At 37.0% G+C, this 13,504-nt stretch overlaps 1 protein-coding gene across 4 annotated transcripts; it reads right to left on the reverse strand.

Annotated features, from left to right (window-relative positions):
• Window positions 1-946: 946 nt before the first annotated feature.
• def8 (differentially expressed in FDCP 8 homolog) lies at window positions 947-12,331 on the reverse strand. Of its 4 annotated transcripts, none has more exons than XM_044137586.1 (12): window positions 12,196-12,331; window positions 11,367-11,489; window positions 9,221-9,315; window positions 8,608-8,757; window positions 8,182-8,323; window positions 7,209-7,373; window positions 6,787-6,914; window positions 5,830-5,943; window positions 4,239-4,319; window positions 3,310-3,450; window positions 3,041-3,150; window positions 947-2,211 (listed from the first exon to the last, which is right to left on the reverse strand). In XM_044137586.1, exons 2-12 carry the CDS (start codon window positions 11,473-11,475, stop codon window positions 2,124-2,126), a joined length of 1,323 nt encoding a protein of 440 aa, XP_043993521.1. In that variant the 5' UTR covers window positions 11,476-11,489; window positions 12,196-12,331; the 3' UTR covers window positions 947-2,123. The 4 variants fall into 4 exon arrangements, with proteins under 4 accessions (XP_043993521.1, XP_043993529.1, XP_043993534.1 ...); XM_044137594.1 differs by having other exon boundaries at window positions 3,310-3,399; window positions 12,196-12,322; XM_044137599.1 differs by lacking the exons at window positions 11,367-11,489; window positions 12,196-12,331 and adding an exon at window positions 10,192-10,319.
• Window positions 12,332-13,504: the final 1,173 nt, after the last annotated feature.

Genomic DNA, 13,504 nt, shown 5'->3' on the forward strand with positions numbered 1-13,504 from the left:
AGGGGACATCCTTCATCCGCAGCCCTCTTCATGTGACCTCACAACATTTTGTTATGTAATCTGACTAAGCCAATACAAAAACTTCAGTTTGGATGCATGCTTGAATGTGCTGAAAAACAAAATTGCTTTTCATCCTCAGCTGTCTGAGACCTTTGAAGATTTCGAGTCAAAATTGAAGGATATTTGAAACTGTCCATGTTTCAGCTCTCTTGACAAAAATCCTTAGCAGCGTGAAACAGAACCACGTGGGTACAGTTATCTATTGATGATGTGCAATCTGGAAAAAAAAAACAAAAAACTTTTCATCTCATCTTTTTACCATATTTGAATAAATGTGCCTTTACCAGCATCATATAATTGTCATGTTGGTGTCAGATTGATTGCCCCACATGCAGAACTATACCACAGGAGAAAACAGAAATCAGAGGAAAGGATGTTTATTAAAACCAGGTGGAAATGGAGGTCCGAGGAACGGGCTCGTCTGTGCGCTAGGGACGACAAAACGAGATGGTGAGTTCATGTACTCAAGATTGAGTTCGGGCATCCAATGGGTTATTATCCACGGCGTCAAGAAGGGAAGTAGTCCAGAAAGTTTGAGCGAAATCCTCACTGGAAAAAAAAAAAATCCACGCCGTCACAAGGGGCACTGTAACAGGCTAACACTCCAGCGATGAAGTGCCGGCAGTCTGTTCTTTTTAAACTCCAGGAATGATGAGGCGATAGAACTCAGGCGAGCAGAACCGTCAGCACGCCCCACCAGAAATAGCAGCCTCAGGCGCCCTCTGGTGGATGAAAAAGATGCAGCAGCACACAAATCCAAAACAAAACCCCGTCCCCAACAATAATGGGTGTTTCACTGGTGCACTTCACAAATTAGATGGCATTTTCTTTTTGAGAGGAAAGATTATGTTGAAATATTGAAAAAAATAAAAATAAAAATTTCAGATAATTAGCCAGGAAGTTTATTTATTTCATGCACTGATTTAGTCATTTTACAACAAGGCATTGCTTTCCACAACAGCATGTATGGTCTTCAAGTAAAAACAAAACAAAAAACAAACAATATATTTACAGTACTATAGTGCTGCTGAAAAAATAACACAGCCAAAACATTGATATTTTAAAACAAATACTTTGTTCAAATGGTCACTTTAACAAAATTGCCACCTTATAAACTCCTCATGTCTACACAAAACTTGTTCTCAATAGCGTAAGACTGAAACCATCAACACAATGACATCAAGATGTTTGGATAGCAGCTGAACATCCAACCCATTAGCTACAGCCTGAATGTACGAATGAGTTCACAGATTTAAACAACAGAGAAGCACAATTAACTCCTTTAGTCCAAACTGTGCAGCAGAGGCATATAATCACTTTTTTTATCTCATCAAATTATAATATTTAAAGTTTATTCCTCTACTGACTGACAGAAATATGAGCATAAATGCAAACTGAATCATGCAAATAAATATTGCCGTTTGTCCTGTAGTTGTGTTTATATAAAGACTTCATAAACTATTTCAAACTGATTATTAGAGTTTGATTTGAAAAAAAAAAGAAAATATTCTTAAAGAACCTGCAGAATCAGGACAGAATTAAAATCTGTATTTTTCTGTTTAGTTTTGCCACAATAATGGATATTGAGCACATGGTTTTAGTTTTATATGAAAAATCACAAAACAAGAAGAGGAGTAGTACATTTATGATGGCTAACATTTTTCCATCTTGTAATTGAAAGCAGGGAATTTCGACTTAATACATCAAAACATTTCATTAAAGGACATGCGTTTAGATGCAAGAAGAGAAATACATAGTTTCTTTTGGCATCATCTTGGACTGATGTCAAGAAACTGTTCTAAAGGGAACTGAATTGTAATCTTGCACCAGGAGCCATGTTCACAAATATTCAAACAAGAACACTATATCACCTCAGACACACAAGAACGTTCAGTACACCAGGTTTTAAATGTTTTAGTTCCCTGTTTCACAATGTAGTGCACAGAAGAGATGAAGACAAAAATAAAACAAAACAAGTCAAACATAATACCGAGACGGGAAGCTAGTTTGGCCTGACTAAGAGTAATGAACATGTTATAAAAAACTTCTTCCTGGAGTCGAGCTCATTTGTCTTCTTCCACCTCATCCTGTTGGCGGTCAGTCATTCGAGCACATCGTGGACAGGTGGTAGAGTTGTCATAGTAGCAGTCTCTAAACACATACACAATATATGCAAAATTTAGACAAGTCAAACAGTTGTTTTCTTAACTAGAAGAATGACCCAGCAACTGCAAATAATACAGACATTTGATTTGTTTATTTCTTTAAACTCGTAAAAGTGGTGAGAGGCTCAGTTGAGTTTGCTTCTCCGGCCTACATGTGTTTTGTGTATCTGCTTAAGGCTTACGACTGTTTCCCATGAGGCATTTTGTGGGGCTCTGCAGGACGACAGGTATCTGGGTGGCTTTTAGTGGCCATCTGATCCCTCTATGGCCAAAGCAACAGCTGTGTCTGTTTTGCCTGCATGAATTTGATCTTATTCCCAGTGCCATGACTAAATGAAAGAGATCCTGAATACAAGGTCTGAAAATTATCTTCCTTCTACGTGGGTAGAGTTTAGATTTATGGCCTAAGCCAAATCCAATCCGGCCAGATCAGGTCAGATTTTATTGGCTTACTATTGCAATATGTACAGTCAAATGAGAATGTACAATAAAGTTTTGTTAATCTACTTATTACAGCCTAAATAGAGGATTAGACAGATGAACACCCAGGGGTGTCAAACCCATTTTCATTTCAAGCCACATCAAGATCACAAACATCCTCAAAAGGAGAATGTATTAATAAAACTACCCATTAACAAACAGTTAGGGTATTAATGAAAAGCTGTCTCTGAATTCAGATTGAATGGAAATTAAATATTATTGAACATCTTTTCATATTGAAGCAATTGTGATTCAAGTCCTTACGTCTACAATTTCAGCTTTAAAAGTTGAGATATTTCAGTTTAGCTCAGTTTAAAAGGTTGGTGGCTCCTCACCTGTGGAAGACGGCAGAACACTCGTGGCACACTGAGGTGTGACTGTCAAACGGAAACAAGATGTCTCCCTCCTTACAAAGCTCACAGACAAAGCCTTTGGCCTGACAACGCTGGACACACACCACACACACACACACACACACAAGTACAACACAGGAGCAGAACAAGAGTGATATCAAGTTTAGATACTTCATGAATGATATTTTTAACTGTTCCCGATGCTAATGTGCGAATGGGAAGCTTCATGACTTTTAGTGGACTGGGCTCACCTCGCAGTCCAGCTTGATGTGCTTGGCAAATGTTGTGTGGATCGCAGTGAGGGAGCAGCTCAGCCTCCCAGTGGAGATGTCGATCAAATCCTGTAGTGAGTACATGTCGTCATTTTCAACAAAGTGCTGGCGATCCTGCAGCTGTGGAGCGAAAACACAAAGGAAACATGAAGCAAAACCAGAGCAGTGTAGCCTAGAACCTGTGCAGGCGACTTGAACGCAGCAACTCTCAACTTGGAAAGAAGCGGGTGAATTCTAAATTAGGAAACGGATAATTAAAATAGTCACTTGTATGTTCTAACGCAGGGTGTCAAACTCCAGTCCTCAAGGGCCGCTGTCCTGCAACTTTTAGTTTTCTCCTCTGCTGCACCACCTGAATAGAATAATTAGGTCATTAAGGCTCTGGAGAACTGATCTACACAAGGAGGAGGTCATTAAGCCGTTTCATTCCAGAGTTTTGTACCTTGAGGGCTGCAGTTTGACAACTGTATTCTAATGTGTTGAAAGTTTTTATTTCTAGGTTTCTCTTTCCTTCTCCTGAACAAGAAAACTTCTGTTTTGGTGCTCAAATGGCAAAAGTGGTGATTATTTATTATTCTGTAATGATTCATCTTTAACAGGATAGTAGCCCAATAATAAGGTGTTCATGGACATAACAGAGTAGAATTGAAAGATTTTAATGCTACGAGTTTCTATATAACCAAAGGAAATACTAAACATAAAATAATACTAAAGAAAAATGAGGATTGTTGAAATTAAAATGCTTAACATTTGAGAGATTATATTGAACACTACCGCCTAGATACTTTTACTAGGTAAACAATTTCACCACAAGAGAGGAAAATGTTTCATTCTGTTTTACCGATTAAAGAGAATGCTGCTAAGTCGTTTGGATGTTTGTTAAGTTGATAATTCAAATAGTTACTGACCTGCAGCAGCAGCCGAGCCTCCATCGCCTCCTTGCAGGTAATGAAATAAGGTTTCATCAAGAGGATATCATGGCGAAGTTTCTGTGAATCCAAAACAGACACAAACAAAAATAAATGTTGTTGTTGGAACTTCCAGCATGAGATCGCCACCCTCAATGAAAAATGTGGGGGGGGGGGTTTCTCATCATAATTATCAGCAGCTGTAATAAAAAATAAATGATGAAGAACCAAAATATTAATGAAACAAAAATCTTTAACAGAAGCCATTTTGTTACATATCACTCAAAAGTTTTTAAGTGTTAAGAACAGCTGTCTCTGTTTTACTTAAAAATCAAATAAAACTCACTAAATCAGTCTGTAACAACAGCAGTATTAAAGAGAACCAGAACATTTCTGAAAAAGATTAAACAGGGTCTGCCACAGTGTTGGTCGGAACCCAGTGCTCTGATGCTTTTAGCATCAATGCTAAATAAGATATAATGTATTCAACAACAGGTGGAGAGTCACAAGCACCTTAAATTTAGTGTATGAGCTAAAATTAGCCAAAATGCTGCCAGTGGCATGAGGTGCAACTAGCATGTTGTCTTACATTGACTTCCTCCATCCAGTGTGCTGAACATGGCTGATAAATAAACAAAATAGCTAAACAACACATTTCAGAGAAAAGGCTACTGGTAATGTGGGCAGAAGCTGCTGGTTGTAAATACATTATAAAACAGACATTAAACACAAATGTAAAAATCGGATTTATACTTTGTGACAGTTTGTTACTAGAAAAAAAAAAAGATCATCCCTTAACAACAAATTAATAAAAAGTAAAATTATTGCTTATAAAACATAAGCTCTTTTGAAATAGAGCTTATCTGCTTAGAAAGAAGAAATTTACAATTTACTTCGTGGCATTTGGTTACCAGAAATTGCGCTCATCTCTATCAAACGTTCTTATTGTTCAAAAAACTGAAGATTTCTTCTGGTCTTTTGAAATACTGTTTATCTTGCACTACTTAACAAGAATTGTGCAGTTGGTGAATTTTTTAAGAAAAGTGAAAATGTTACATTTCTTTTGTCTTTGGTGGTGAATATATTATAAACAAATGTAGAAATCTGATTTATATTTTGTGGCAGTTCATTACCAGAAAAAAAAAAAGCTAATCTCTTAGCACAAAATTAATTATTGTTTATAAAACATGAGTTATTTTTAAATACTCTTCATGTGCTTAGACACAAGAAATTTACAGCTGGTAAATTTTCCAAATGTAAAACTCAGATGTTTACTTTGTGGCGCTTGGTTACCAGAATACATGCTCATCACTTAGCAGCAGATCTCCTATGCTCTGCTATGGCAGGCTCCAATGAGGAAGGTTTAAAAAAATATATAAAGCAATTTCAGCTGTGGTTCAGCACTGGGTCACATTTAATATGAGTTTTCTAAAGTACCTTTAAGGGTAACAGTGATGGTTTGAGAGCAGCAATCCAATGAAGGAGGGTTTAAAATGAGCTACCAGGACAAAACTCTACACACCTCCCCAAAATTGTGAACTTAAAGGGAAACTTAAGATTTTTAGAAAGAGAAATAAATCAATTTCCTCACCCTGATCTCAACCAGTTCCTCCACAAAGTTGAACAGCAGTGGGTTGATTTCCTTCAGCTTCAGCACAGGTCGCGGCATCATGAGTGTCAAGTAGCGCATGGAGGAACGACAAACCTGGGACAGAGAAAATGTCCTCTCAGAAAAGATACTTTTACCCAAGAAACAAAGATGTACCTTTCTTCTTATTATATATCTAGCACTCACTTCCCAAAAAATTGAGAATAGTGTCACAGTGTCTTTCTTAAGCAATCTCTGAAGTGGTCAAAAACAAAAATCTTGATTGGTTGTGGTTTAACAATCACTTACATCTTTGGTGAAATCACATCATAAACAAAATGCAAAACTTGCAGTTCTGTCCTCTTTTTAAAGTAAGAGCATTTCCACATGCACAATGCAAAGAAATCTCATGGGATTTAACCACTGTCTAGCCATAAGAAAACCACCGATCATTATGTCTGATCTGAATACCAAACCACTCAAGATTGATTAGACTGTTAGGATCTGAGGTGGCAGCAGGTGATCGCGTCTACAATCTGTAACTTTATGTGTCCAAAGCAGCTCTTCAACGCACTGAGAATCCTTGTGATGTCCAAAACAAAAACATTATTTGAAAAAAAAAGAAAAACATGATTCACCATGAACTGTGTTTTAGTAGCTAATTGAGTTGCTAGGAAAATATACCCATAATCTTCCAAATTAGAAAGACCATGAAACTTATTTATTCATCGCTGTTTCTCTCAACAAGAAAACAGAAAATAAACTGAATTAAACCGTGAAAGATGCAGAGAAATGATTGTAAAATGCTTTGAAATCATGCAGTCATTTTGACTGTCTGGCTTTTCAGTTGCTAAGGTCTGCAGATAACCGCAAATGAATATGATGTCCTGCCTCGGGACTCATTTCCAACAAGCTCACGCTTTGGTGCATCAACTTTTATCCCCTGCCTGCTGACGATACCTTGCGCGGCTCAAACTCCCAGTTGTGGATGACCCGAGCTGGAATGATGGCCGTGTCGTTCCAGTGGCACGTGCTGCAGTAATACTGGCCTGTGTAATCACACTGCCTGGCCTCGCTGGGAACGCCTCCTGAAGCATAAACATGGCGCATTACAGGAAAGCTGCGGTGAAAGTAGAGAAATTACTGTACATCATGCAGCAAACAGCATCACAGCTACGTGTTGTTCATTCAGAGATTTAGGATTATACTTACTGTAGGGGAGGGGCAGTACAGGACTCCTACACATTTCTCAACATACTTTGACAGAATGACACTTTATGGGCTCCCCATTCTTATTTTAGACAAATTTTAAGGAACAAATTCAAAACCTCACAATGAATTAATGGCAGATTTTGACAACTTTCCATCTCATTTGTACTCACTCAGTGAGATAGGAGTCCGGCACTCTGCACAACGGTAGTCTTGTCGATCAAGTCCTATTTCTGGGCAGATGCTTAGTTCATACTCTGACTGGTGGCTCACCTTTGACCGGACGCAGGGCTTCGTGATCTGGTTCATGCACTTGCTATGGCAACGGTAGTAGCATCCTGAAACAAGAAAAACACAATTGCATGCTGCAAAAAGCAAAAAAAGAATGATTTTAACTTACTCAGACAAAGATTGATTTTATCTCGAATGTGCAAGCCTTTAAAAAAGCTTTAGTAAAACTAAAATTTTGTTTCCTTGTGACTTTAAACTGTGATATTCATAAAGTAAGAAGAACCTGGACGAAACCTGCTTCACATAAACAAACTGATATTCTCTTTAACTTCCCTTCTAGCAGAGTCAGAGCTGAACTGTTCGTTTCATTTCTTCTTTTAGACACATAAACTGACCTTCAAAAAATAAGTAACAATAAAGTATGAACAGAAACAAAGGCAATGCTAGTGGGATTTTGGATAATCTTTCTGAGTAAAATAAACCCTTCAACTTGTGAACGGTTTATTTTCACAGCATGAAGGGTTGAAAATAAACCCTTCGTGCTCTGAGCTTCGGAGTGAAGCTCGGTGTGGAAAAATGTAATCATCTAGACAAAACAAACGTGGCTCAATCTGTGTGATGATGTAATCAGAAACATGCACATCTGTGTGACGACATCATGGTGAACGTTGTGGTGCAGCTCAAATTATTCTATTCTAAACTCGAAAAATGAGTTCATGAACAAATGCTGCAAACGGTTTCATTATCAGTTCATATCAAATGCTTTTGAGTTAAACTATTAAAACTCCAGGGTCCAATTAAGTCCTTTAATGTGAACGACAAACGCCTCGTTACTTTCTACATATTCTGTGGTGTTTTGTAGTTTTCTGCACTAACACACCCTGCAGTGCTGCATCGGTGTATATTATGGTTTACCTGTGCAGGTGTACCAGGTCTGGATTAGACCCCAAATGATGGTACTGCACTTGTCACAGGTCTGCTTCACGCTCTTACTCTTCTCTTTTGAAAAGCGGTGCTCCAGTATGACTCTCAGATTAGGCTCATCTTCCTCTGGGTCCTTCAGAGGAAAACCGCAAAATGAGACTCCGATTTTGAGATAATGTGGTTGGGTTTGTGGATGCATATCAAAAACAGGGATCAATTCAAAATAATGATTGATTTCTGTAACCATCATTCGCTATGACCTGAAGTGTAATGCTGTTAGTTCAGAATAATTCCCAGTGTGCCACTCAAGATTTGTCAGGAATATTTAGAAGAAGAGAATAAAGAAGTTACTCAAATAGAAAAAATAGAACTCTGAGGAACGCATCATCCATCCATCATCTCCGTCTCAGTTCTAACCTTAAGTTCCTGCAGTTTAAGTCGCAGGTGGATCAGTTTGACCACAGTGTCTTTTTGTCTCTCTGAATGCTCCGGCAGCTCCAAGATCAGCTTCTTACATTCTTCTATGGCCAGTTTCAGCTGTTCAATGTCAGAAGCCACAAAGGAACCCTGAAACAACAACATTTAAAAAAACAAAACAAAAAAAACAACATTAATTTAAGATGGAAGTGTTTCTACTTTGCAACAGTTTGATTGAATCTCAGCAACAGCCATTTTGGTTAATGTGCTTTCAGCAACAGTGGTTGTATCATGGCTAAAAGTCAGATTATGTAAGATGATCTGTTTAACTAAACAGATCAAGCAAAAAGTATAACAAGTCACTGTCGAAAAATAAACACCAAACATTTGATTTTAGTCCATCTTTTTATCCTACATCTATTTATGAGAATTTTCAGTGCTCCAAGACGTTTCTTAAATTAAGGAGTTCAGCAGTTTAACACTTTCATTGTGTTGAGAGCAAAGCGAAGCAAAGCACGGCTTCAGCAGCAAAACAGAAACAGGGATGCACTGATCCTGGCCAGTTCGCACATCTTACTTTCCAACTGTTACAGGAAAAACATTTAAAACTCACCACAGGTCTGGAAAAATGGTCCTCAGCTAGGCCAAGGTCCATGGTGCGATCAGAACTGTGGGTTTTGGTCCCAGAGAACAGTTCAGAGATTGCTTCTGAAAACACAGAATCACAACTTTTAAAGTTAAGTTCAAGTTAAACACTGGTTACTCAGTCCTCCATACTGACTCCACACACAGGAGAATCACAAACAGAGGAACAAACTGAGAACTGTTTTAATTACCGTCCAGTAATGTGTAACCAAGCTGTTTAAAAAGGACATGTGATCACAGTCATAAAAAAAAATAAATCATAAATCAGCTGAGTAAATTAACTCTGAAGTTTAATTCTTTCTTTCTGTTTTTTTAACATCCACTTTTTTAATAGTTATTTAGACCAAAAGTAATTTCTCCTTTTACCACAAATTCTGCAACTGCCACCTATTTGTTTGACTAAGCTGTGCATTATGTCAGCAGCTGAGCTCCAAGTTATAATCATGTTGCTTTCTGATAAAACATGAAAACCTGACACCAAAATGGGGTTTTTTCAAATGTAAATAAAAAGCAGAAGGCTGTTTAGTTTCTAAATTGCTCCTATTTACGAGCCGGTGCCTAGCAACACCATATCAATCCAGATAAAAGGCCTTACACTATGGCAAAAATGCACATTGGGTAACCACATTCGCTTTACAAAAACACAAACCACTTGTAAATCCTAGCAGTTATTGCATTTTTTTTTTTTGTCATTTTAATGAGAAAGTACATAAAACTGCATCAAAATTTAACAGAAAAAAATCAGACATTTTTGTAAAAGTGGTGTTAAGTCAATATGAAGAAAAAAACTTGTTAGTCCAAGAAGAATAAACATAACTAAAAAGACTAAAAATATATTTGAATGTTTTCTTTTGGTAAAGACTGAAGATAATCCATATGAATATCAATCATATTCATATGGCTTAAAAGTGAAAAAATGCAGAAAAATGTATCCTTTACCTGTGTACACATCAGAGCAAAACATCTTGTCGAATCACTTGCAATATAAGAATTAGAACGGATAAAGTGTTTGAGAAGCTTTGCTTGTGCTCCCAAATCCAACAACCAAGGAAGTGTTACTGATTTCCTGCTTACGCTTTTGCTTCTCATTTATTCTGGTTTAGCTACAGCATTTCCCACTTCTTGTTTTACAGCCCTGGAGTTGGTCACAAGAGTTCATTTGGCTTTTTTGTTTTGCTAGTATTTCACTGACATTAAAACTGTCTCATTATGTTCAACCATTTCTTAAAAGGGGATTTGAAGAAGGAAAGTCTTGCACCAAATGTGAGGAAGTTTACAAGGAAGTCACATTAACAAAAAGCAGATGAAGGGGAAGCCCATGAACACAGAAAAAAAATATCCCATAACAAAAATAAAAATAACACTTGAATGTATAAAATTTTTAAAAGTGAAAGGACAATGTTTGTGATTAGTATTTTTTTTCTCTCCATTCAATTAAAGACCACATTTGGGGACGTTTTTAAATCTAGAGTCAATCAAGTTTTATTTATATAGCACCTTTCAGCAACAAGGCATTTCAGTGTTTTACATCACAAAATTACAAAGTCATAGTACACACAGTCAACAACATTACATTTTCCACATCAGATTATTGATTGTTTCATGATTCGGTTTCAAACGCAACTCTAACCAGATGGGTTTTTAGTCAAGATTTAAAGGAACTCAGTGTTTCAGCTGTTTTGCCGTTTTCTGGAAGTTTGTTCCAGATTTGTGGTGCATAGAAGCTGAATGCTGCTTCTCCATGTTTGGTTCTGGGTATGCAGAGCAGACCAGAACCAGAAGACCTGAGCGGTCAGGAAGGTTGATACAACAGCAGCAGATCTTTAATGTATTGTGATGCTAAGCCATTCAGTGATTTCTAAATAGCAGCAGTATTTTAAAGTCTATTCTCTGAGCCACAGGAAGCCAGAGTCGGGACTGTAAAACTGTATCCCGATAAGTGATGTGTAAAACAAGCCAGGTTTTTGGTGTTAAACCGTTATTAAATACCTTTCTTCACCTGTAGAAAAAAACTGTTAACATTTCTCTTACAGCTTGTTTTTGTCTCATAATTATATATTTTGTTTATACTTGTGTTTTTCTGCATAGCTGTGATTAACAACAATTTTCTTTACCATGTTGCTGGGTTGCTTTCCCTCCTCCAGGTTGATCGTTCTCTTCTCCACGATCAAAGGGATTGAGGCGAGTTTGACGGAAATGTGCAAGTCTCTCATCATACTCCATTTTATCGGCTACATCTAAGAGAGACAAAAACCCAACTAAGATGACACACAGGCAGTCAAATTCACTTCCCCTGTTCTTGATAGTCAGGGCTAGTTTACAGTGGAAGCTGGCTAGCTAATGTGTCCACTTGCTAACTGTATATTGGAAAATGTTCTGCTCCTATAGAAAATATCATGTCAGTTAAACCCTAATTATGATTTCAACAATCCAGAAAACTAAAGTAGTGAAGTATAAATGCTTTGGATTCATTGAACTGTATGGCTGGTACCTTTAAAGCTGTCTGTTAAAATTGTTAAAAGCTCAATCAAAGAAGGAATGACTACAACTGAATGGCAGTGACAATGCTTGTCATACAAATAACTAATTTGCATGTCTTCTCTATCTCTTCTTAGAATCTGAGAAACAGGCATGAGTTCAGATCATTAAAAACAGCTTAAAGCTTGCAGACAGTGCAAGTACACGCTTCATCACCTCATAATAACCAATCAGGACTCCCGTTGAATGGTCACCTAAACAACGCAACACTTCACATATTACTGCAGAAAATAATCTTCAATATGAAAAACAACATGTTTCAGCCATCCTACCACCATGAAATGGCAAATAAACACCATCCCGGCTAAGGCTAACGAGCTAACCAGCTTCAAAAAGCAATGTTTTCTTCTGTTGTTTTGATACTAATTCTGACGCATTTAAGAGCGAGTATGTACAAAAACTTACCCCGTCCTTTACCGTGTAAACATCAGACAACAACCAGATGGTAAAGCGTATTTTGTAGCGACTAATATTGTTAACATGGGCTGCTCTCCGAGTGTTGTTTTGCCCCTGTCATCAGCAACATCACACGGCGAAGAGTAAATTTACCTCCATCTCAACCGCTGCTTCCGGTTTGTTTCCTTCAGAATAAAATCCTTCAGCGAGCATCTGTGCACTTTTGATGCGAGTTATTTTAGATAATGTAAAGATTAAGACAATATCTGTGTATTTTATTAATTTAAGAGGGGTTTCCTTTGATTTAAATACAATAACTAAGTTTAAAGTGATGTATTAAGCTTTTATTTTGAAGTTTTAGCATTTTGAGCACCCAATCCTTCCAATAAAATAGTTGAATTTTGCCTAGTGATATTTTTATTTCATCCTATCCTAGAATAGCCAAATAATTACTGCTGAATTTACTTTGAAACTTAATTGAGACCCAAATAGAATAAAATAGACGACAATCTCTGATTGTGTCTCATTGGGAAATTCATCAGCAAGACTTATTGGTAGCTAAAAAGAAAAATAAACATGCACTCACATAGAATTAACTTTTTAAATTGAAGAGTTTTAACTTTTTTAATTAAACAGAAATTTGGAATAAGACAGACAAATGTATAACAATAGCAGCTCTTTGATTCCAGTTATAACAATATTATAACCACTACTACGTTACTGCTAATAATAATATTAACAATAACAGCAACAAAACTCGAAAAACAAGAAAGAGGGCACGGAAAGACTATAAACAAAGACATACACCAGAAATGTTGATCCTGAGATGCACAGCCATGTTAGAATAAAGATGGTATTTGTGCAAACTGCTTTTTATTTGTGTAAAATAAAGCAGAGACCAATAATCTTGTTTCAGATGATGTATTGGTGTTCTGTGAGATTTTTTTTCAAAGCTTTGGATAGTGTTTTGTATTTTAGCTCTACTTCAAACAATCTGCTGTGTTCCTTCATGACCGGTTGGTGTCCAATGGTCAAACACCTTTGGACTTTTGTAGCTTTGTAAAACCAAATGAAAAACACAGAGGCATCTTCATTTCATTAACAATGAGAGACCAGTCCTTTGGATAAACGTGGGAATTCTCCCTTAAAGTAGACACTTTGACCAAGAGAGCATTACCAAACTGTCTAATTCCAGTAAAGTATTTTATCTTGTCTTCTTTGATCATGCCCATCACCTGCGTACAACAATGACTGTCTTGTAAATTTGAACATTGCCTAGGGATTTTTCTGCATCATTTGAATGTGTGAACATTTTTCA

The sequence above is a fragment of the Gambusia affinis genome, linkage group LG02 (genome assembly GCF_019740435.1).
Source record: "Gambusia affinis linkage group LG02, SWU_Gaff_1.0, whole genome shotgun sequence".
Taxonomy (NCBI): Eukaryota; Metazoa; Chordata; class Actinopteri; order Cyprinodontiformes; family Poeciliidae; genus Gambusia; species Gambusia affinis.